At 39.0% G+C, this 25,565-nt stretch overlaps 1 protein-coding gene across 2 annotated transcripts in view; it reads left to right on the top strand.

Annotated features, from left to right (window-relative positions):
- Window positions 1–5,538: 5,538 nt before the first annotated feature.
- The window catches only part of ret (ret proto-oncogene receptor tyrosine kinase), a 42,900-nt gene continuing 22,873 nt past the window's right edge, over window positions 5,539–25,565 (top strand). For both annotated transcript variants that reach the window (XM_052151477.1, XM_052151478.1), the window contains exon 1: window positions 5,539–5,783. In XM_052151477.1, the coding sequence (XP_052007437.1) occupies window positions 5,726–5,783 (58 nt within the window). In that variant the 5' untranslated portion in view covers window positions 5,539–5,725. The remainder of the gene's footprint in view (window positions 5,784–25,565) is intronic.

A 25,565-nucleotide genomic window follows, 5' to 3' on the forward strand; every position in this document is an offset into this window, starting at 1 on the left:
GTTTATGCTGGCCAAAATGTGTTTCATGCTAAATAAATACATTTTATAATTTGATTTTAAGGACTTTTTGTTAACTTTTGTACAATAAACATGTTAGTAATGTGTTGGGTGGCAACTTGATGTCCAAAGTAAAATCTGGGATCTGAAGCAAAACCAGTCAATGCTCTAGAGTGATTTATTTATTCAGCAATTAGTCATTGCACACCATAGTAAATATAATTTTAGCAATATGTCTAAATCCTGCTCTGGCACAAAGTGATCAGAAGATGAGAATCTGCCAGGATGTAACGATTTAAACTCTCTTTCTCAGAATTGGCTTCATGCTAACCTCTCTCACTTAAAAACAACTTCTATTGATAAACTATTCAAGATTTTGAACTCAAACAAGCAGGCTTAATTATGTTATGCATCTACAGTATTTATATCCTCTACTATACTGAAACAAAAAATTATCACATATAGTCTAAAATTATAGTTTTCATATACTCCTTAATCTAGTGGCCAAGTGCTTCAAAGTATACATAAAGAAACTTGTTGTAAGATATATATTATAGTGAAGGGGCTGAAACATATGAACCTGTTCACTCTGCATGGAACTCAATTGAACCCTCTGACTATGTAAGTTAATGAGAAAGCTTTTCATTTTGAGAGGATCATATTACCCATTTTAAACTGAGCAGAGCCAATAAGTGAAGCAAACTGGTCAACTGATTTTAAGAACAGACTAATGATTAGTGTTGTGCTATATTCTTATCTCCCAGTGGGAATATGGAAGTAATTTAAGAGGTATAGCTTCAACTACAGCAGTAATCACTTTTTGAATAGATATAGTTTTAGTCATGTACATCATTATAATTTAATGTGAGATATACAGATGCACAAACAACTGTAAGCCTATCATGTAAACAATGTTTTCCTGTTTTCTACTTGTACAATCTGTTTGACAGAATATGAGCGTACATTTTTTTTATCTTTTCTACTGTATCTATTGAGTAAGCTTTTATCTGAAAATTATCTTGTCAAGCAACCACATTAAAAAGAAACTCAGTGTGGTGGTGGTGGTATATGTCATGAATATGCTTTTGCATTGGCTTGTCTTTATTGATTTACATTGACCCTATGTCTGGAAATACCACTGTGTCTGGTTAAGAGTAACCCGAGCATTCTTAATATGCTTCATGAAGATATGGTTATGTGCCCTTTTACATAAAGCTATGTAAACAAAACCATCCTGTGGTTAATATGCAGAGTAAGTGAAATATTTATACAACATAACTTACATCTCATATATAATCAGTGAAACGGTTTAGCTTAAAACAATACCTTTGCACATTTAGTATTTTTAGGGCCAAAGTCTGTAGTTTCATTGATCCCTATTGTATATTGTTCCAAAAATATCTGACCTCCAGTTTGTATTTCCCTGTAAAATGTATTTATAAACAGTATGAGTGTGACCAACAGAAAAGCTGCTTTATCTCAAAGTAAGCACTGGTTTAACCATGTTTAACCCACGTCCACATGCTGACATTGTATTTTGGCTTTGCCATACACAATGCATAATTTAAATAAAAACCGACTGAATACTGTTCTCATGACACTAGACTGTTATTTAAATTCACGTGACTCAACAGCATGTCGTCGATTTCCTTGAAGTGCTCCTACAGACACAGCACCAACAAAAGTACCTCTGGTAAGAAATATCTTTACGTTTTTTCATTGAAACCTGTTTGGTTGTAAAGTGTAGTGTCTCTAGTTTTGTTTGATATTTTTCATGCATCAGCACACTGATAAACATAATGTCTACATATGTGGATAATGGCACCATATTTCCTCAAAAGTTGAAAAAACATGTTAGTTATTTTGAATAACTTCCAACTAATTTTGTTGTCTCAGTGCAATACAGTTCTATTAATTAACAATTGTAAATGCATTCCTAAATATTTCATGTGTTTTCATACTGAGAATCAATGGGTTTATCCAAAAGCTGAAAACTGTTGCTTTCAGAGGCTGTATAGGGAGTTAGGATGAAAATAAGATGCATTTTGAAATGATCTGAGACCAATGCAGATAGACATCACACTGGAGGTTAAGTCATTCACTAAATAGTGAGCAAGGAAGCATCCTATAGCTTTCTATACAGCTATGCATTCAATCCTAAAATCCAACCAAAAGTTCAGTATCAGGCTTCAGATGAAGTTTGGACCACTCAGCATGTTTGGCAGACATTAGACAATGGTAATCATTACATAGATTCAGAATTTTATAATGCTAGATTTTATTTTAAAATGGTTGGCAGTGATTGGACAAAGCTGGACATTACTTTGAATTACTTTACTAAATCAGCTGTAATGTTTATAACATCTCAAAAACATGAATAACCAACACTCCTGGAAACATAATAAATAATTTGATGAAAAAATATGACTTTCTTTAGCTGAGTGTTATTTAAAATTTCACAACGTAGTCTCGCTGTCCACATAGGTGGACATTCATTTTAGGAAAATTATTTGCTTATTAGGTGCTACTAGTTACAAATCAAAACAGAAAATGCACACCGCAGTGCTTGGGTCTCAGGATGTTAATTATTGTCTACACAAATATCATAATATATTTTTTTACCATAGTCATGTTTCAGATATTGAACAATTTTGACACATTGTCACATTTGGATATAATTGCACAACTGTTTATATATACTTCCACTGTGTTCATTTAACTCTTGAATCTAACCTAACAGAGCCAAAGCCTATTTGGGTGCCCTCTTATGTATGCTTCATTTGAGGTCTCCACTATTGTTGCATTTGGCATCCATCAGGGCAGACGTTGATTGGAGTGATTGCCCTGTGATGCACTGATGGGCTGCCCTGCAGGCAATGTAATGCATCATGCTTACCCCTCTTCACAGAAAGCTAAGCAATCAACTGGTCCAAGAGCTGTACCCTAGCGCAGATATAGACTGGCTCAGACACTGCCAGCAAACATCAGGGCCAAAATGGGTAGACACTATCTTGAACTCAGAGCAGCCCTCTTAAACATTGTCCCCTACATTGAGACATTTTATAACTAATGAAGAAAAATGCTCAGTTAAATACACTCCCTAAAATTGACAAGCAATAATAGTACCAAAGTCTTGAAATAAAAGACTGTGACCAAATTCTTGTCAGCAATGCATTTCAAATAAAAATCCATTGTGCTGTTCTGACAATTTTAGAGTACCTGAGAAACAATAGGTTTGTGTGTGGCTCATTCCTAAATGTGGCTTTTTTGTCAATCCTTGTATCTGCACCTGATTCAAACATTGATGTGTATTGAATGGAATTAAAATGTTCCTACAAAGAAACTGAAGGGATGCCCTCTCACTTCCATTTATTTATTCTTATGTTTTTTCTATTTTTGTTTTTGAATTTTTTCCCCTTTCCTCCCCAATTCCCAATGTGCTCTAAGTCCTCGTGGTGACGCAGTGACTCACCTCAATCTGGGTGGCAGAGGATGAATCTCAGTTGCCTCCATGTCTGAGACCATCAGTCCGCACATCTTATCACGTGGCTTGTTGAGCGAATTACTGTGGAGACATATTGTGTGTGGAGGCTTCACGCTATTCTCCGTGGCATTCCCGCACAACTCATCACGCTCCCCACCAAGAGCGAGAACCACATTAATGCGACCACAAGGAGGTTAACCCAACGTGACTCTACCCACCCTAGCAACTAAGCCAACTGGTTACTTAGGAAGCCTGACTGTAGTCACACACAGCACGCCTTGGATTCAAACTTTCAGCTGAAAGCTGGTTGAAACAAGATTAAACAGCCCGTCATATTAAACTACAGTGACGAGGTAAACAGGAAAACATTGTTTCATTCACAACGGTATTTACCGGCTTTTCATTCCACAAATCAGCACCCTTATAGAAATATTCCTGACAGTTACTAGTAACATTAACTGTAGTAGAAACTATAGTATTTTGCCAGAAACAGTGTATAAATTTGTAATAAATGTTAATATTATTAGCCTACAAAAATATTAATTATTGTATATAAGGGCAATAAAAGTTACTTTTATGGAGGTTGTTTTTATTTCTACATGTGTTTAGGATATGTTTTTTATTACAAATTCCATAGATTATTATATTATTATTATTATTATTATTTACAAATTCATTATGTACAATAATTACATCTAACCATGTTGATCTTTTTGTCTTTTTTTTTTCTTTTTTTCCTTTTTTTTACTGTGATTAACTGGATCTTGCTAATACCAGTTAATCTCTGGATAGTATGCACGAACAATGGTAAATTATCATAAAGGCAAATACAAAGCAGAATTTAACAAAAAAAAGTTTTAAAGTGTGGACACTCATGAATTAAGCATGAAGTTATGACCTTTTTCTCCTTGAAAATTTTTTAAGTAGCTACATGCAGTAACTCTTTGTTCAAATCATCTTGGACTTACAGTGACACCTAGTGGTGTGGATGCGGCATCATTCAAAATCATCAGTTTTCAGTTACAGATGACATTGTAGAAATTCACTATTCACAATCAGCCTTGATTAATTTAATCAATGAGTGAAAGTCTCCAATAACAAGATGGTTACTGAGATTAAGCCAGTAGTATTAAGATGGTCATGTCATGTGATTCTAAAATGGCAGCCCCCATGAGGGCGCCCCTGCCCCTTGTAGAATAAAACAGCTTTTATAAGGTTAATGATATACTACAGTCTCATGTGAGTGGTCATGGTTTTATACATATGTTTCAAAATGATAATTAATTTCTTCAGGAGAAAAACTTTTTTAAAGGGGAAAAAATTACTGAGTGCACCTTTAAATGATTAAGAGTCTGGCAAAAGGAAAACAATTGATTGTTTTTGATAATATTAATATGTAATGGAGTTAACATAGTCCTAGATAAATTAGTTGTTAATTAACTTTTGCTGTTATTCTGTAGTTAATATGAGTACATTTTGCTGCCCAACTCAAAGTCAATGCTTTATTTTCAATTGTGCATTTCTATGTGACAAAAATTCAGTATTAATATTGTTAACTGCATTTGCGATTAAAAAAATATTTCAGTATTATTATTGGTTTCTGTCCTTTAATTTGTATATTTAATTTGGATGTATAGAATATGTTGCGTTTGTAGGTGTAATTTTGGTAAAAGTCTTGACACATCACTGTGGACTTCACTAATTTTCAAACCCTGGCTATGGCCCAGATGTTACCAAATGGAGCAAATTATTAAGCCTAGGTGACCTGACAAAAAATAAAAAAATATGAATAATAAAATGCATAGGCCTACATAACGTGAAAACTCTCATTTAATTTGGTTCATTGGACAGCCGCTGATGTGATTCAGGGCCGGAACACACATCTGAGGTAATTGGTTGGATGTTATGTGAACCTCCCCCTGCTGCGCTCTGTGTGTGTGTGTGTGTGTGTGTGTGTGTGTGTGTGTGTGTGTGTGTGTGTGTGTGTGTGTGTGTGTGTGTGTGTGTGTGTGTGTGTGCGTGCGTGCGTGCGTGCGTGCGTGCGTGCGCGCTGACGGTCCAGCAGCAGTGGCAGCACTGCAGTCACCGACCCGTCAATGAAATACTCAGGTTAAGGACTTTTGTGGCTCCTTCGCGCGCAAAGCGTATATATTCTAAAGTTCTGCTTTTTACAGATTCAATAGAGACTTTCACCTGCGTTTGTTTTGCCTGTTCGTTTTGAATTTACACTTATGATTGACAAGTATGGGTACAGCGCGTGGAATCGTGGATATCGCCGTGGTGCTGCTTCTCCTTTCTGAAGGTAAGGATTTTACTTTACCTTACGCGAAGTGTATATTGTTTTGACTTTTTAGTTTCGTATAAGCTAATTATTTACTGGAATAAAGTGTATTAATGTTCAGAGAAAATGTTTGGGCGATACACTTGTCGTAGGCTACTTTAAGTTTACATAATTGACGCCTCAAGTGTGCATCATTTAGTAACCAGTGACAACACGTGGGTTGTGTCCCAAATCCTAGGTCGCTGACTACTTGGATTACATCATTTTTGGGGCCGCATAGGCACGTGCAGAATTTTTGGGCATCTAAGCTAACTCGGAACGCGCATGATGTCCATAACATGATGCGCGCGCCTATTATGCCCAAATGCTGTCTAGGTAGGCAGCTCAATAGGTTTTGAGACACGTCATTGTCAATGCAATGGTATCATAATATAACCAAGGAACATGTTTTTCTTTGGATGTTTATTTTAATTTTATTTTTAACTTTTACTTTGGATAAATGTATAAGACTTCAAATATTAGAATATGTGACCTTTTTAATAAAATCTTGAAACACTGGAGTAAAATTAGGAGGGTGGAAACCCTATGAAATGATTTTTCATGATTTTTATGACGTTTTCCCACTGAAGATTTTGACTCATTTCATCATCATACCATATCGTAGGTTCTTTATTATTTTGTTTTAAGTGTATGAAGATGTAACAGAAGCAAAGAGATAGTAATGAGTTAGTTTTACTTTTTGGAAATTTTGATTTTGATAGATTGTTTCTGAGTAGTGGAGAGCAAAGTGGTGTATTTCACTATTTGTTAGAACAGTACACAATTTTCGAAACATTTTATCATAAAAAATATATATTTTTTACTTTATTGTCTAACATTTTGTTTGTTTTCACATGATGTTTTATATTTAGCTATGGTGTATAAATAAAGTTTCATGTAAAACACCATATGGTGTAAAGTTGTTATACTTTACAAACAACAGACAATACAGAATTCCTTTATATTACCAAGGGGCACTTTAACTGTACATGCAGAACACTGAACATTACTGCAGAGATCTAACAGTTTAATAGCGGCAAACTTGTACTGAATCCAAAATACTTGCAACCCTAATGTGCCACATTGTCCATGCAACCAATATGAATGTCTCTTTACATTATATTATAATCCCATTTAAAATCTCTCTGTACAACTGTACTAACACACATCTCTCTCTCTCTCAAAATAACTAATTCCTGAATAGATTCTAAATCTCAGTGTGTGGCCAATTGCATAGGGAATGGTCACATTGTGACAGTTTGAATATAGACAAAAGTGTAACATGTCAGAGGTTTCACAGCTATTCTGAACATTCGGAAGACATTTGGCAGTGTGTGAATGCTTAAGTGTTGGGTTTCTGTCTTAGCTCATTAGCGGTGGTTCCTGAATTGCGATGATGGTGCAGAGGATGTTTAATGATGACTAAATGAAAAACTTAAAATTAAAGCGAGTCAAAAGTAAGTTGGTATGAAGACAAATAAAACTACATTCTATCTCAATGCAAACTACAGTAGCATACCATATTGATGTTAAATGAATCTTTCAGTCTTGTGAAATTGCACTTTTATGGACTGTTTGATTCATGATGTTTTCATCCTTCTAATAAACTATCAGTAATTATGAATTCAATTGCAAAATTTAGCACCATTATTATTTAGTCCTATTGGAAGGAGTTTATTCTTAATTCTTTAAATGCGACATTTAGACATGTAGTTGCTTATTTTGTCATGGTGACAAATGAGTTACAGACTACATTTGGCCTTTTTGAAAATGTTGTTACTAGATAGAATAATACAGATTGCATTGTTTTGTGTGGTCATAATGGATGGGGTGAAGGGGGGCTACAATAACTGTAATAATAAAGCATATTAGTGAGTTAATATGATTCAGTATACTGTAACCGTATTATATGTTAATGTGTAGAAAGAAACAGAAAGAGAAATCTTGTTTTTCATGTTGAGATTGTTGTGATTAGTTAATGGTCACTTTATACATTTTTCTGAATAGATTTGACTATTTATGTATGGGTGTGTCAGTGTATGTTTGTTTATTTATTTAAATAAGAATTTTAGATTTTAAATTAAATATGTTTACGTAAAAAAGTTAGGTAAATATTGCCTTATTATAATGATCAGGTGAAAAAAGAAAAATAAGATTAGATTTCATCCTTTTGAATGGCTCTTGTATTAACCTTTGTTAGAGATTGCGCAAAGGAATCTTGATTCTTTGACGTGAGGTAAAACAAAAGCCTTGTGCTGAGAGGTGGTCAGAGGGCAGGTGTGCAACAGGAGTGCTTTGCTCTGGGCAAACACAATGTGTTTGTCTTCCAAAAGGAAAATACTGGCAGTAAAATAATAAGAGTACACAGCACCTGATAAAAGATGAGTCTAAAAAAACCCTCATTAAAGACACAGAATGGTTGGCAGTGCCTCCTGCAATATAGATCTCATCTATTATATGACAAGCCATTACATGAAAATGGATGATGACAAAAGCAATGGGTTTCGTCCATACTGGGGACAGATGTAATCTTGTATCACTGTCAGGTGTCTCCATGCCTGCTTTGATGGGTTGACATTTAAACTACAGTTTGTATCGCAGAGCTGTAGTGTTGTTTGTCCTTGAATGAGTCATCAGCAGTGTAACAAGCAATTTTACACCGATATAACACTTTTGTGTTAAAATAAGAGTGTAAGACCTTCTGCTTATTTTTTGTAAGAGCAATGAGAGCAAAGCTTAAGATTAGCTATGGCAGAAGTCACAATACATACAGCAGACATCAAAAGAGATACATTCATTTTATATGCATCCTGTCTGTTTGCTCCATGTAAATATATATGTATTCACATAAGACATATGTGAATAAATAAAAACATTAATAAGTATTCATTATTTTATTTCTTAAATGTCTTGTAGAACAAGTTCCACATTTTTAAAGTAATGACTTATTTAAATGGACAATTAATAAGGCTATGAGCTGCTTATATGAAGGAGAGTACGAATGTGATTGATTATCAAATAAATCCTTTGACCCCTATAGTCACACAGCTGTCCATAGCTCTCCATCATAGTAGCTGTTTGCATAAAATAAGTCCAGAACCCATGCTGTGTATTGTGTATGAGGCATTGATTTGTGGATACACAGTTCTGACCTGGTTACTTTATCTGTTGGAGTGCCATGGCTTTTGACCTTTTCAACCCTCACCCAAGTAGTATTTTCTCATGATCAGGCTACAAGAGATTGCCCATCGGATGGGAAGCAACATTAGGTAATCAAGTTTAAACCAGCCCGCTATTCCTCCCCACCTCACTCCATTCTGCATTAGCACAGTCATTTTTGTCAACTGTTGGTGCTTTTGTGACAGAGCAGACCGATAAATCTAATTTGATACATTAGACTATTTTATTTCCAAGTTTATTACATTATATGATTTAGTTTGGCTTGTGTCTTGAGTTGCTCAAAAAGCTTATAAATCCTGCCAGTTTCCTCTGTCATCATCACTACTTTCAGCATGATTGAAAAAACACAGAAATGGTTTAAGAAATTTTATAGCGGGGTTACTTTTACTTTGCTGTATGCAGATTGTTTATGCCTAAAAGGAAGGGAAAAGAAAATCTAGGCCTTTTCCAGTTGGATCAAGATTTTAAACCTTTAATGAAGTGGAACAGTACATTGAGATTTGATTGCCAAAGTAGAAAAAAATTGTAACATAAAAGTTAAATCAAATTCAAATAATTTTTATTTGTATAGTTTTTTTATTTATGCTTTTCCCAATAAATATTGTTCCAAAGCAGCTTTACAGAAAATCATATGTAATGTCTCAAAAACATGAATAACAACGTGACTCTACCCACCTTAGCAACCGGGCCAATTTGGATGCTTAGGAGAACTGGCTGGAGTCATTCAGCATACCCTGGATTCGCATCTCCAGGGGTGGTAGTCAGCGTCTTCACTTGCTGAGCTACCCAGACCCCAAAGCTTGGTATTATTTAAAATGTAATGTAGTCCTGCTGTCAACATATGTTGACATACATTTGTATGATTTTTTTTTTTTTTTAATGTTTATTAGTTGCTACTAGTTACAAATCTAAAAGGTAAATGGAAAATGCACACAGCAGCTCGGTCTCAGGAGGTTAAAACTTAGATGCATAATTTCATAATACTTAAAGGAAATATGTAGAATTTCTAGGCCACTAGTGCCACCTAATAACATTGCAAAAACAGTGAATATTTTCAAACATGTTTCCCAAACACTCCCCCTGTCTTTTATTGGTCAGCCAAACAGGTAGCCCCACCACAAACTTACACCATTGGTGGAGCCAATTTATAGCACCACAAAGAGAAAGTGCTGTTTGAAGAAACAAGCCTACAAATGGCTTACTTATTGTCGTCTCTGCATATTAAGCTAAAATAGGAGAAAGGATTTCATCGAAAAAGTTACACAGTTGAGCTTTAATGGATTCTTATTCGGTTTCATGGTGAAGACTAAGAATACTGTTGTTCTAATGATTATTAGTACGATTATTCGACTATTCTGCGATTATGCAATGATTAATCATTAGCTCTTAACTGATTATTCAGCTTGTGCCCTGCCTTAAAAGGTTGTATTAAACATGCTTACTAACAATAAATAGGAAAAAAATAATCTTTTAAAATACCTCTAAATGACATTCACTGAATTAAAGGGGAAAATACTTTTTCTTCAGTAAAGAAATTCACTGAAGAAAAAAAAGTGTTGTTTTCTTGTTTTCCATTTAAAATTGTCTAAAAATCCTTAAAACAAGATACATTTACTTGAGAAGCAACATATAAGATATTTAGACTTGCTTTAAGAGGATGTATTTTAAATATAAGTGTATTTTGTATATACATGTATTTTTTCACTTGGTTATACTTCTGTGAGTGCAGTAAAGACAAAATATACTTCTATTCAAGATCTATTCTCTAAAAGCAAGTCTAAATATCGTATATGCTGCTTCTCAGATGAATGCATCTTTTTTAAAGGATTTTTAGATATTTAAAAATATTTCTATTTTTAATATTATATTCAACATTTTCAGATAACAATTGTTTTCTTCTGCAGTATAGCTGCTAAATTTTTTTTGCATTGTTTTAAAGGAGTTTTAGATATTTTATTGGAAAATAAAATAAAAAGAAATCCAAAACAAATCATAAATGTATTTTGTTGCAGTGTATAATGGTATCACATTTTTGTTCACATCTATCCATCTTTAACTCACAAAAAAATGTAACTCTCTCTTATTAATAAAGCTGCGTATTGGCAATTTTCTTCACGATAAGAAATGCACAGTGACATATATTTTATGATTAAATAAGTCACGAGCCATCACGTTATAATCTAGCTTTAGCAAGTGCATCTCTCCCCCTTAGATAGGGACATTCGTGCAACTCATAGAAGAGGTGCTGACCGCACAGAGAAATGCCAGTTTCGGAGTTTGTAGTTAATTACATGATCTGCTTCCTTATTATTTTAACTTTAATAACGCTATAACGCATTAAAACTGCCTTTAAGATGTAACACCAGGGTTTTTCCTTTAAAGAGCTCCAACTCCACTTATTCTACAACGAGAGTGCTTCTGTATTTACTTATTTGGTATTTTTGCATTATATTTCCCTAATACTTTGGAATCTACATCACCTGAAGCTGTTTGGAAATCTGGACTGTGATTCTTCCTCTCCTCAGTCAGGCGCAAACTGCAGTGCTGCTGTCGCGCATTATCATTATAGATTAATGTGATCACATGTCACATTAATTGAGATCAGACGACTATTCGACATTGAACATTTTTGTCGACAATGTTTTATCGACGTTGACGATAACGTTGACTAATCATTTCAGCCCTATTCTACATTAACTATAATGTGTCAATCACAAACCTAATGACCAAGTAACCAAGTTTTGACTGATTGGATTGTTCAATCCACAGCTTCTGCACCTTAGATTCATATCTCAGGTCCTCCAAATAGTTATGGGTCACAATTCCATACCATGCATCAGTGGAATCTTATTTGCTTTGGTGGAAGGACAAGAAGACATTGATTTAAATTGTGTCCCAAGGGCGTTCAGGGCTCTCGATTTCTACATGGGTCTTTACATGTTATTTTCTAGTGGTCATTGTTGCGTGGTGTGTTTGACTGATCATTTACAACACATATACATCACAATGGCTTGCTTAGTACTTAACCATCGCTGTCCTCTGGTCTGTGAATGCTTGGAGGGGTGGGGTGCTAACATTTTTTGGCTTGCAATTGGTTTGTGAAATTTCCTTTTAAGAGCCATTCGGTACCTCTAGAAGAGTCAGTGGGGTTTAACATTTTTAAAACGACCATATTCAGACATTTAAAATTGCACGCTCACCCTTGGCGTCATAATACTGGATCCTGCCCACATCTTCCCTTTCATCTCTATCATCCTATATGGGTGGTTATACATTGCACTCTTAAAATGCAAGACTTAACATTTATGAAATACCAGCTCTTGATGATTTAACACCTCTAACTCACTAGCCCATGTAAATTCACCCAGTGGCCCATTTCGACCATGCACTGTGAATTTGAAGACTCAGCTGATACAAGCTGTAAAAACTGAGAGCATATGCAATTTGAGGCAGTGGAGGGGAACACTAAGGAACATACTGCGCTCTTGTTCTGTAATGGGGTTAACTCAGAGTAATGGATCACACTGGACGGTTACTTCACAAATGCGAGAAAAGGAAACAGAATGCTTTTTATAATGATTTTGTTTCTGTGTTTAGTCTAATCGTGATTGTTTTTTTGTCTCTGTCTCAGGCTTGTATTATAACATTAAGTGAATCATGTTGGTAATTGCTTATGGTAATGATACCATCAAAGAGAACATGTTGTTCAAAGGTCTCTCGTTTATAAAGTCCTAATATCCCATCCAATCCCAAAAGAGATTACAAAGTAAATTTAAAAATGCTGTCTTATCCCATAGGAGATTTTTATTAGATTTCTGGACTGACATCCATTCTGTGCTCAAGTTTATGGGACTGTGGATTACATTTCTGATTATTATAATTGATCATATTAGGCATTCTGTGTTTATATCCTTTCCAGTTTCCAGTATGCTATATCCTTACTGGAAAGTCATGGCTGTTTGATAACAGCTCGCTAATGTGATCTTCAAAGCAGAAAATTTGAAACCAAAAACAAATGTATAAAAGTCCTGTAATTATAGGCCTCAATATATGAGCTAATTGTTTCAGACACAGTGAAACAGTAGGTTGAATTTTCTTCATCTAAAATTGTGTGCTGATCGATTGTTCTTACCGATTTTATAAACAAGTGCACATGTGAGCTATTACATTATATACATTTTTCAGATGAAATGTCCACAGAGGGGCACCAAAAGGGAGTTGTGAAGCAAGTTGTATTCAGTTGTACAGCTGTATGTAATACAGTGCTGAAGAATGCATATTTTATAAGCTGTAACCCCCAAACCAACCCACAAACCTTAGACTAACCATCAGTGGAGTAAAAATGTAATGTTAGAGAGAAAAATGCAACCTCTGATTTGCACTCATCACTAACTGCCTTTAAATCCAAAGATTTTTTTGCGAAATTTCTTTTAGCCCATCAAAAGCTGATGGAAATGCAAATTATTAAAGTTGCTTTTACACACCGTTCAAAATAATAGACAGCAGTCACGGAATTTGCCCACACTACAAAAAAGGTCTGGGTTACTGATGTAACCCCTGTACCCTGATGGAGGGAACAAGATGTTGTGTCAATGTAGTGACACTAGGGGTTTGATCTTGAGAGCCCTAATCACCTTTGCTTAAAATAGAAAATGCCAATGAGAATTGGTGAATGGAATTTGCATGCCACTCTCCACCACGTCGTAACCTTCCAGGGAGTTTAGGTTAGGCGTCCCCCTAGTCCCGGTGAGGCACTTACCCAAGGAGGCTACAGCGGTGGCCTTACCTGATATTTGCTGTGAAGTAATTTCCCACCGAGCATCTTCTAGAATAACACTAGGAAGTCCTCTCAGTGGGGAGGGCACTATGGAGACCACAGGCTACCTCCTTTAGTGGAGATTACCTCACATGGACTTACCAACGGGGAAGTTCACATATGGAATGATACCACTGGGAATATCCTATCTATGGAGAGGTTACACAGCAACAGTGGCCAAAGTAGAGCGAGGCTCTGATAAGGGGAAACACAGGGTTCACCAGAGTGGAAACAGTGGAAATTTGTCACATGGAATTACCCAGAGGGGAATCACCACGTATGGAGCACTGAGGCCAAGTACATGGGCTCACCTGAAAAGGAGCATACCATGAGTACTGGGCCTGGTGCCGTAACTCCTCCATCGAGTTCATCACCGAACAGTGCTTAAGAATTAAAGAACCATCCAGATACAGGGAACTGTGTACAAAAGGCGCACATTATCAACTTTGAAAAAGTCGTAATTCAAACAGTACACCCAACTGGCCGCCCGGCCTACCTGCTGTTACCACGTAACACTCGGGTCAAAATCGGCTCTATGTGTAGGTTGTGAAACCTTACGAAGGTATTGGGTGTAGCCCAACCCACAGCTCTGCATATGTCTGCTAGAGAGGCCCCACTTGCCAGTGTCCAGGAGGACACAACACCCCTAGTGGAGTGCACCCGGACTCCCAAGCGGCACGACAAGTCCTGCGATTGGTGTGCAATGAAAATGGCATCCACAATCCAATGGGCCAGCTTCTGCTGGGAGACAGCTTTCCCCTTCTGCTGCCCTCCAAAACAGACAAAGAGCTGCTCCAAAGCTCTGTGTGCGGTCCAGAGAAAGGTAGGGTGTGAACTGGATACAGCAACGACAAGGCTGGGACTTCCTCCTCTGAAGGGATTACTTGCAGGTTCACCACCTGGTCCTGAAAGGGAGTGGTGGGAAATTTGGGCAGGAGCACAGAGAGATCTCAAGAGGGAATCAGGCACGGTCTAGGAGGATTCAACCTCCTTGTGGCCTTGAGGAACCTGTTGATCAGGTCGTGCTGTCTTGAGGGTCTCCCGTCCAGTGTATTGTGGTATGCTGCTATGGTAGCCATGTTCAGGGTTTAGAGCAACATGTTCAGGGTTTAGAGCAACAGCCATCTTTCCAGCCCTTCCTGAAGGAAAGACAGCACAGACCCGATATCTCTGTGGGTCTTCTCCAAGGGATGGGGCATACACTTCAAGGCATACAGCTGCCTCGTAGAGGGGGCTCTGGCCTGAGTGATCGTATTTACTACTGCTGGTGGAACACCGGCTAGGTCGTCCATGTCCCAAACTTGGAGATTCCAGAGGTCAGGCCGAGGGTCCTGGAGTGTGCCCTGCCCCTGAGTGAGAAGGTCCCACCTCAAGGAAATGTGCCAGGGAGCTGCTACTGCCAGGAGCATCAGATCCGAGAGCCAAGTCCTTGTGGGCCACAAGGTCTCTTGGGGGCCGGCTGACGGGCAGGTGGAGCCGAATTCCCGTAGGAGGATCTCATTCTCTAAGGCCGGCGTACATGCTCTGATGGTACAGGTGCCGGCACTGCAGGGAAACGGCTCTGGTGAGAAGCAGACGGGGCGCGGGACATCGGAGGCCTAAAGGCGGCCAAGTCGCGCCATGGCAGGTAACTTAATCACCTCTGTCTGCTTCCTCACCGTCGAGAACTGAACAATCGCCAAAAAGACCCCTTGGGAGATGGGTGCATCAAGAAAGCGGACTTTCTCTGCGTCATGCATCTCTGCAAGGTTGAGCCACAGGTGCCACTCTTGGACCACAAGAGTGGACTTTGACCAGCCCAGGACATGCGCCATGACCTTCGTTGCACGTAAGGTGAGGTCGTTCGCAGTACGCAGTTCCTGAATCAACCCTGGACCTGCACCTACCCTCGTGCAGATATTTCAGCACCTTGGCCTGGTGGACCTGCAGGATGGCCATGACATGCAGTGCGGAAGCAGCCTGACCCACGGCTTTGTAAGCCTTCATCATTAAAGAGGAAGAGAACTTACAGGCCTTGGAAGGGAGCCTTGGTCGGTCGTGCCTGGTGGCTATGCCCTGCGGGCATAAATGCACCACTATGGTGCGCTCCACCTGGGAAAGCTCGACATATCCCTTAGCCACTCCGCCGCCGAGGGTAGTCAGATTGGACGAGCCCACGAAGCATGTGCGGCCGGAAAAAGGTGCCTTCTGCGACTTTGTTAGCTCCTTGTGCACTTCTGGGAAGAAAGGCACCGGGGCGAGGCGCAGCCACGAGTTGTGCTCCGAGCCCATAAACCAATTGTCCAGCTGCAAATGCTTAGGGCAATGTGGAGGGTTCCATTTCAGCCCGATGTTCACAGCAGCCCAGGCATGCACATCCTGTACTCTACCGCCCGTTGGTGGGAGCTCATAAGATTCTTCCACTCGCGATAGCAGAAGCCCACCCACCGATGCTGCGACCGAAAGCTCATCCTCTTCGCGAGCCGCGAATGACACATTAACATCGCTCGACAGCTATTTTGGATAGAACAAGCATGCAGGGGGATGGGAGTACCACGGGGGCTGAGCCGGCTGAAACACTCCCATGTCCGCATCCAGATTGCCCATGGTGCTTGCCGACCCAGCTGGCTGAGCATCAGCCCAGGACGGACCAGGTTGGGGAGCAGACGCAGTGGCTCCTTGCTTCACGAAGAAGGAAGTGATCCGCGACCGCAGCATTCTCATGGGTATGTTCTCGCAATGAGTGCTGGCACCTCAAGCACTCGAGACATGGCTGTCCAGAGGGGAGAGATAACGGCCAAATCCAGTAGCGCAAACACGGAAGGCCATCTTTAAAAAGACGTCTGGCATTTACGCAATCTCTTTTAGAAGGAAATACACTTTTTTGAATATACTCTTTTAGCACCTGCAGACTCAGCTGCCGAAGCGCCCAGAGGAAGCACAACACTCGACCGTGCGAGGGTGACCGCTAATATGCGCCGTAAAATGCAGCACATGCAAGTGAAAGGTGAGAGGACGAACACAAACATGCGCTCTGCTCCGAAGAAAAAATTTGAATGAGTGAAACACGCCATCTCCTTTTATAACTGTATGTCCAGGACGGAGAATTCGCCGGTTTGCCAATTCTCAATGGCCTTTTCTATTTAAAGCAAAGGTGATTGGGGCTCTCAAGATCGAACATATCATTTCTGTGCACAAAGATGCTTAAAATTAAAAATAAATACACAATACAAGGAGAAAAACATCAGTGTGCTTTTTTGGAACACTATCATATAGCCCAATTCTATAAAATTATTGGTTAGTTTACTTTTGAAAAAATGCTGGTAAAATTCCCTGTATGAAATTAAATAAATTACCAAATAAAAAAACTATATTTTTTTAGATCTATATATGCCTTTTCTTTACACTAACTTAAATTTGCTTTACCCTGTTCTGTAGACAAAACAATATTTTAAATCTAACCCTCTTTTACCTCAGATCGCATTTGCTGAGCTGTATGTATGTAAAATGTAAATTGCATTATGACACTAAAATTAATGTGAGATGACAATCAAGTTCAGTTGGTCATTAAATGTTGCTGGAGAAATATGCGGGACATTATGCAGTTGTGATGGCGATACTTTAGATTAGATATTTGTTAAAAATCGCCTATTGAATATTAGGAATGTATCATATGTACTATGTCATTTTTTTTCTTTAATAGCTGTGCACACAGCATATAACACGTGGATAGATGGTCCTTATACTAAGACTGAAAGTTTCCCCCTCTACTTGGGGCAGGTTGTCAGCTTGAACAAAGCCATGACGATTTGCTTTTGGGAACTGATGGTAACCTGCGATAGGCGCCATCAGGACCAATATTACCGTCCTATCAGAAGGGCAACTGTTCCCTTTTGATTGTAATTCCTCCTCTTCTGATTGCTTTTATTTGTGAAATTAAAAAGGCAGTAAGCAGGCTAATTTCAATGAATTGTCTCAACTCTCCCCATTTGGCATAATGTGACCAATCCTAGTGTACTCTCGGAAACAACATGCCGACTTAAAAGTGTTGCCAATTTGGGGAATTTGTCACCAAATTTAGTGATTTTCTCATAGTTGCTGCGACTTTTAATGATGCTTTGCGACAAGGAGCTGTTTTGGCTATATTTAAATTATACTTTTTTGTCAATTTTGGCCAATTAATTATTAAACACACATGCAAAGTCATACTTTGTGGTAAGAAGTCAAATCTAACAAAATATGCATTGACCACTAAGCACGTTGTGAGTGCAAAACCCTTTTATGATCAAAATCAGGTCGTATTGTCTCATTTGCACCACCTAGGAATTTGTCTGTTGCTGAGACTGAATACCTTAGCCCAGTGGTTCCTAACCCTGTTCCTGGAGGCCCCCCCAACACTACACATTTTGGATATCTCAATCAAACACACCTGATTCAACTCATCAGCTCGTTAGTGGAGACTCCAAGACCTGAATAGGGTGTGTCAGATAAGTGAGATATACAAAATCTGCAGTGTTGGGGGGCCTCCATGAACAGAGTTGGGAACCACTGCGCTTAGCCCTTTACATTGCTGAACATGGATCAATCAATTTACCACTTAGAAGATTTATGTAAAGCTGTTTTAAAGATGTTCCCATCAAATTAGACACTTTATCATTGAACAATTTTTATCTGAATCTTTTATAGGAATTTATTGTGTTACTAAGTGTAATGGAAAGGAGGAGGTGAGAACCGGCTTGGCAATATAAACAATAGTTTAATGATAAACTGAATAGAAAACACACAAACATAAACACAGAGCAGCTGCATGTCATTCTCTCTCGCTCTCTCTCTCTCTCTCTCTCTCTCTCTCGTGTGTTGTTCCAGCCTGGCCCCGCCCTCCTCCGACTCTTCCTCTCGACCCCTCCAAGTTTCTGGGGGACGGCAGGGCACTCCTCCGCCCCTGGCAGCGGCTCCATCACTCGGAGAGTCCAGTCCCCACTCGCTTCACGGACGGCGGCCATTCCCCGCGTCCGGGAGGTCGGGCTACTCCTTCCCCCGGCGGATGGCAGCGGCGCTCCCCTGGGTGGACCGCAGTGTCAAGGACTCCGTGACGGGCATCCCTCCTCCTTCCCGGGTTTCGACACCAATGTAAAGCGGGTTAAGGGAAAGGAGGAGGCAAGAACCGGCTTGGCAATATAAATAATAGTTTAATGATAAACTGAACGAAAAACACACAAACATAAACACAGAGCAGCTGCATGTCATCCTCTCTCTCGCTTGAACAGTCGTCACCGGACTCGCGTCCCCATCAGGCTGATTGGGGACCGGTCGTGCGTTGTTCCAGTTTGAGCAACGTTAAGTTTGTGCTGATTATTCAAATCTTGCCTTTTGTAAAAAACTCTCCCTTCTCAAACCTCCTCAATGTTGGATGCTACAGTATGTGATGTTCTGAAGCAAGAGACCCATGCAATGCACATCAAGAACAGAGTGAGTGGAATATAACCAGAATAATCAATAATAATAGTCCTATATTGAATTATAGTGTAATTGGCAGCCTTTTAGTTAATTAAATTGTTGTGGTCACAAAGTAATGATTCTCATTACTGTGTTATAGACAGGAGTCTGAATTTCATTGTAATTAAGTAGGTTTAGGTTGATTAGTCTTGTAACAATATATTCATAGTGTCTTCTAGAAATTTAGTTGTTGTTGTTCGAAATCATCAACACATTAAAAAAAAAATAATAATATTTGAAGAGGCCCTATTATGCTTTTGGGGATTTTACCTATACTATAGTGTGGAACATAGCTCTTTGTTCAATGCAAAAAAATTTACAAAATCAACACAAAAGGGAGTTATTCTCTCTCACAGACAACACTGCTCAAGAATGACAAGAAACGGCTGGATTGTAGTCCAGCCAGTTCATCCATAAAGTATCTACATCACTATGTAAAACATTTGCATAATCTCCAACTAAAGGCTACTTTGGCCCGTCCTCGAACAAACATAGTTATAGCCGAGGCCAGGATGAGTTGGTTTAGTGTTGTCGCGAAATGTCGAGAAGACGCTGTTTTCTTCACTGCAAAAGCAAAACCTCTTTGTTTGGACTTCCAAAGGCAGACGAATTGAAGTATCAGTGGTTAAAATGTATTTTTACCTCTATTCCTCAGCAGTACAACCACAACCAATGCTGGATTTTTAAGACGGTTACTCCTGAAATATGGTGCAGTTCCCAATTTGTTGGGACAATCTGGCGCTTCATGATCACATCCTGTTAGTGTGCTTGATTATTTGTGAATTTATCTGCTACTGAGAGTTCAAATGCAGAGTTTTGTGATGTAGCTAAGGTTTACACCCAGTGCACAGCTGTAGGACACTGCTATTCTGCTAGTTTTATTGTGTTGAAATAGTTTTGCTATCAGCTGCGGGCCCACATTTCCTGCATTTTTGTAGAATTATGCAGATTGTTTGTCTTTTTACTATCATGAATATTGGTCAAGTGTGGAGATGGATTTATTTTTACAAATGATAATTTTACATCTGCAATCCACATTGTGCTCGGCTAACTTGCAATGTAATGTTATTGTTTTGGTAAGGGTTAGCTATTCAGCCGTGGGCCGGCTTTTACCAAAAACTGTGTTACAAAATGGTCGATCTCAAGAGTCTTAAATAATTATATTATTGTAAAATAGCTCAAGGATGGGCAAGGAGGAGGCGAGAACCGGCTTGTCAATATAAATGATAATTTAATGAAAACTTAAACCAAAACACATAAACAAACACACACGGCGGACATGCCCATAATTCTCTCTCTCTCTCGAACCATCGTCACCGGCCGCCTTTATCCCTCGCGCGCCTCATCAGGCCGATTGGGGACCGGGCGCGCGATATTCTGATCGGCCACGCCCCCCCTCCGCTCCACACTTATTACAAGCTGTAATGTTACGGCCACTATCAGTAGTCCACAGCTAACTTGCTCACTAACTAACTGAATTAAAACTTACCACTGTGAAACGTTCTGCTCAAGTCATACTTGCGAAGGTGGTTGGGGTTGATCAGGGTTGGGTCGATTGTTCTTCCAAACTTTCTTTATTTCATTAATTATCGGACTTGGGCTAGAGCTGGTATGGCAAAAACAAATGCCACTGTTACCATAGTTACAGTAGTGTTTACAGAACTGCCCAGGAATACTCGGGTGCTGAAACTTGGTTATGGTAAGGGGCATTACATTTCCGACACACACTCTATGCGGTTGACAAATCACAACAGACTAGGCCAGCTGACCAATCAGAACAGACTGGGCTTTTTAGAAATGTTTTTGAGTTTTTGAGCCAGAGTGGAATTTTTTTTACAGTATGATAAAAATAATGTGTTTTTTGAACATTAAAGGAATAGTTCACCCAAAAATTTGCTGATAATTTACATCCGAGATGTATCCAAGTGTGACAGGGCAGAGGTTTAATCAGGCTAATTGGACAGGGATAAAGGCTGACTGGAAGCTGCGATGCGAGAGGAAGAGAGATTTACGGACAGCTGTCCGACATCTGTGTGTGTGTGTTTGTCTTTTTGGTTCAGTTTATTACTAAAATATTATTTATATTTCAAGCCGGATTATCGCCTCCTTCATTCCCTTAATTCCTTTACACTGGTGCCGAAACCCGTGAAGGAGGAGGGATTCGCCGTTGTAGAGTCCTCGCCACTACCATCCACCCCAATGGAGCAGCCGCGGCCATCTGCCAGAGGATGGAGGAGCCCAGCCGCCTGAAAGCGGAGGAATGGTCGCCAACCGCGAGGTAAGGAGGGGCTCCCAACCAACTGCCTGGAGTGGTTACTGCTGCCAGGGGTGGAGGAGACCCCTACCGTCCACCAAAAACGCGACGGGGCATTCCGTCCATCAGGGGCCGGAGGTCTGCAGAATTTATATTGTCAAGCCGGTTCTCGCTTCCTACTTTCCCTTAATTACTTTACACCAAGTTTTTTTCTTCATCAAAACAGAATTTAAGATTTTTAGGATTTCATTTCAGGCCTTTAAACAATGTAAGTGAATGTCCTCCATTTTTTGATGGTCCAAAATGCATATTTAGGGTGCATCAAAATAATCCACACGACTCCAGTCAACAAATACATTTCTTCTGAACCCAAACAACTGATTATTTTTAGTTACAAAACAATACTCATATACTTTTTAACTACAAATGTTTGCTTCCGTACATCTCTGTGATACACGCTCATGAGAGGGATGGTGTAAGCTCGTTGGTAAGGTCACACGTCACGTGGAGGAGGAGGCAGGAAGCGCATCATTGTTTACAAGAGGAGCAGCGCTGTTCAAAAGTTTAATTGTCTTTGCTGTAGATTTTTATTATGGATACCTGGATATCAGTACACACTTACATTCTCTCAAATATTGGAGGGTGTGCAGTGAACATTTTACTCCTGAGGATTCAGACCATTGTAAGAAAGAAAGGGTTGATATCTGAATTAATCGGCTGTGCCCGTGCTGTTTTTCCAGCGAACTCGGGTATGTGTGAAAACTTTGTCATTGTTACGCCTCCCTTGGACTCTGCACCTCCCTCAGCGCTCCGCTTATAAACCAAATTTTAATTCACCGCACCTGCACTCAATTCACTCGCTCATCACTGCCTGCATAAATACGTTTGTGAAGCTTCTCTTCTGTGTGATATCACCTGTAACATTGATCTCACTGTGTAAACACTCTAAATCCTGTGAATCTCAGTAAATGCTCTCGCACTTGGTTTCACTTACTACAACTTGTGTGGCTTGAATTCCTGACAGTCATATTGCCTATATTTTTCTGCTAAAGAAAAAGCACAAGTAGATAAAGCAACGGCATTGCTCCGAAATAAAAGATGGTTATTTACTGCAGAATTTTATGTTGTTTTGAAATTGTTTTGGACTGTTTTGGTTTGTGAACGGCACTTGGTCTGTGGTCTGTGTAAGTTTCTCTTGTAAACAATGACACTCTTCCTGCCTCCTCCTCCACGTGACACGTGACCTTACCAATGAGCTGACGTCATAACTCTCATGAGCATTTGAGCAAGTGAACATTTGTTGTGAAAAAGTATATAAGTATTGTTTATATACTTTTTTTTTGATAGAAATAATAAATCGTTTGGGTTCATACATACTTTATTTGTCAACTGGAGTTGTGTGGATTATTTTTATGCACCCTAAATATGCATTTTGGACTGTAAAAAATGGAGTACATTCACTTGCATTGTTTAAAGGAGGAGGCCTGAAATGAAATCCTAAAAATCTTAAATTCTGTTTTGATGAAGAAAGAAACTGAGATACATCTTGGATGGCCTGAGAGTGAGTACATTATCAGCAAATTCTAATTTTTGGGTGAACTATTCCTTTAAAACATGTAAACCTATTCATGTAGACCATTTGCTTAAATTACATGTGCTTAAGACAGGATGGATATCGGCTGAAGCATGCTCGGCTGTTGATTAATATTGCTATTGATTGGCCTGCAACTTTTCAATTTGATCATCACTGGGGACAAATGCCCTGCACATTGACCTTAGCGGAAAGGGCATCAGCTGACATCAGCATGCTTTTCTCTGACATCAGCATGCTTTGCCATCAAAGACAATGGGTGACCTGAAGTTATCATTGCCAGCTTGAAACAATATCAAGACTACACTAAGAATATGGTGATATTCACAGCTGTTTTAGCTGCAGATATGTAGCTACATGAGAACAAATGTAATTGCAACAAACACATCCCTGTGTTTACATACAGCATGTCATGAATAGAGCCCTTTGAGGAGTAAGTGGATTATGGAAAGTAGACTGCTCTGACTGCGAGCTTGTTTCCACTCTCTGTCGAGTTCAAGGGAATGGCAAGAAAGAGCCATGCTCTCTTCCAGATCCCATGATCTAATAGATGGTAAATTTCTGCGGTGGTGTGCATGTTCAGCTAATTGAGTTCATGTCTTTGTGCAGGCCGCTCCAAAGGTCCTCTCCCATTAACCTTTTCTCTCATTAAGAGTTCTTGCTGCAAAACATGCAAACCTCACCGTCATAGTGATTTATGCTAACTCTGGACAACATATTCATCCATTTGTCCATATGTTTTCAGATTGGTGCTCTAAAATTATTTTTATTCAGAACTGATTGGGCTTGTGTCATTCAATTAGCTTGTGGCATCATTAGAAATGTTTTGAAGTAGCTTGAGTCACTTTAGGTTAAGATGAAGAGAGTTGGAACACCATATTTTGACCCATAACAAGAGCGAACAAACCGCTAATGGAAATTAAATGCCGATATTTTACCTTATTCAGAATTAATATTACATGTGATTTTACTTGTTAAGCTTTTCCTTTCTGTGTGTGTATGAGTGTGCCCAAGTGTGTGTTAGGTTCAGTCAATTCGCAGGTGAGCTAAAATCAATATGTCAGATTGCATCATACTGTTTAAAGCCATGATCACAGCCATGGCTGTGAGAGGTCAGAGCAATGAGCCCAATCTGATCAACTGGTCAGCCATAACTCCAAAATATCTTCTCACAACTGCCGTTACCTGCGTTTCACAGATAGAATTACCAGAAAATATCATGTCAAACCATTGCTGCTGCATGCTGCTTTTGACTCTATGAGTTAATTAGCTTGATATAAACTGCTATCTGTTGGCTTCCAGCCTGGAAATAAATTGAATTTGGAATGATTCAAATCAGTTGGATAAGCTGTAGTTTGTGGTGCCATTTGCAAAAGCTCTGAACTCAAATTACTTGAACTTTGCTAAAGATTATTTCTTACCCTGGACTGGACAACTCAAACACTGATGAAGCTTACAAGGCTCTCAAAAGAGGTTTTGTGTATGTGTAACAAATCTGAAGTAAAATAATTTTTTTAAATGTTGAATCTGACATCAAATATTCACTCTAAACCATATGGAGCAGTGGCAACTGGTGCTTTTCAAAAGTGGGGAAGCACAGCTTATTGCTTTCTGTGCTCTTTGCACTTTGGTCAACAGTTGTTGTTTTTAAATGTGCTATTTAAATAACTGCGCTACAGTCCGACTGACTGCTCAAACTGCAAAAACTAAGTACTCAATCAATGAATGTTCTTAATGAAAATAGGGCTAATAAATAAAATAAATGTGTTACGTGTGTATCTCTGAGCCGTAGAAATATGTGCTCATCAGCCACGCTTTTACATTTCATACCTGTCTATCAGGTACATCACCATTTTGTATTATTGCCTGACCCATTTCAGAGATCGAACAATCATCCCGGGGATTCAGGCGTGAAAAAAATTTATTATTTGAAGACACAATGTCCAAAAAACCATCATATAGACATCCATAGACTCCCAGAGAAGCACCAGTGTCCAGGCAGGACCTAAAATGAAGTGTTTATTGCCACTCATCCATTGAACATTGATCTTTTGCTACATTGATTTGAATGGTACAAGAATGGCTTCAATGGGACTTTATGAACCATGTATTCACTGACTACTTTGAACATATTCATGTAGAAAAAAGTAGATTGTGTTACTTAAACATACAGCGCATTAGTGATGTTTGATGTTTTACACTTTTATTGGCTAAAATATTGAAACGCACAGAGTAATATGTCATATATAGAGAATATTTGTATCTATTGCTACATTTCGTAAGAAATGTTAGGGGAAGCCTAGTCTGTGACTACTGTACTGCCCTACAAAGCAAAAAGGCAGTAACTACGCAGAGTGCAGAACTGAGAAAAATGACTTTAAAGTTATCCTGTCATCCAGCCTAAGTAGTTGTAGGTAGATTATTGGACATGTGGCTGTTTTGTTACTT

Source organism: Xyrauchen texanus, chromosome 20 (assembly GCF_025860055.1).
Source record: "Xyrauchen texanus isolate HMW12.3.18 chromosome 20, RBS_HiC_50CHRs, whole genome shotgun sequence".
Classification (NCBI taxonomy): domain Eukaryota; kingdom Metazoa; phylum Chordata; class Actinopteri; order Cypriniformes; family Catostomidae; genus Xyrauchen; species Xyrauchen texanus.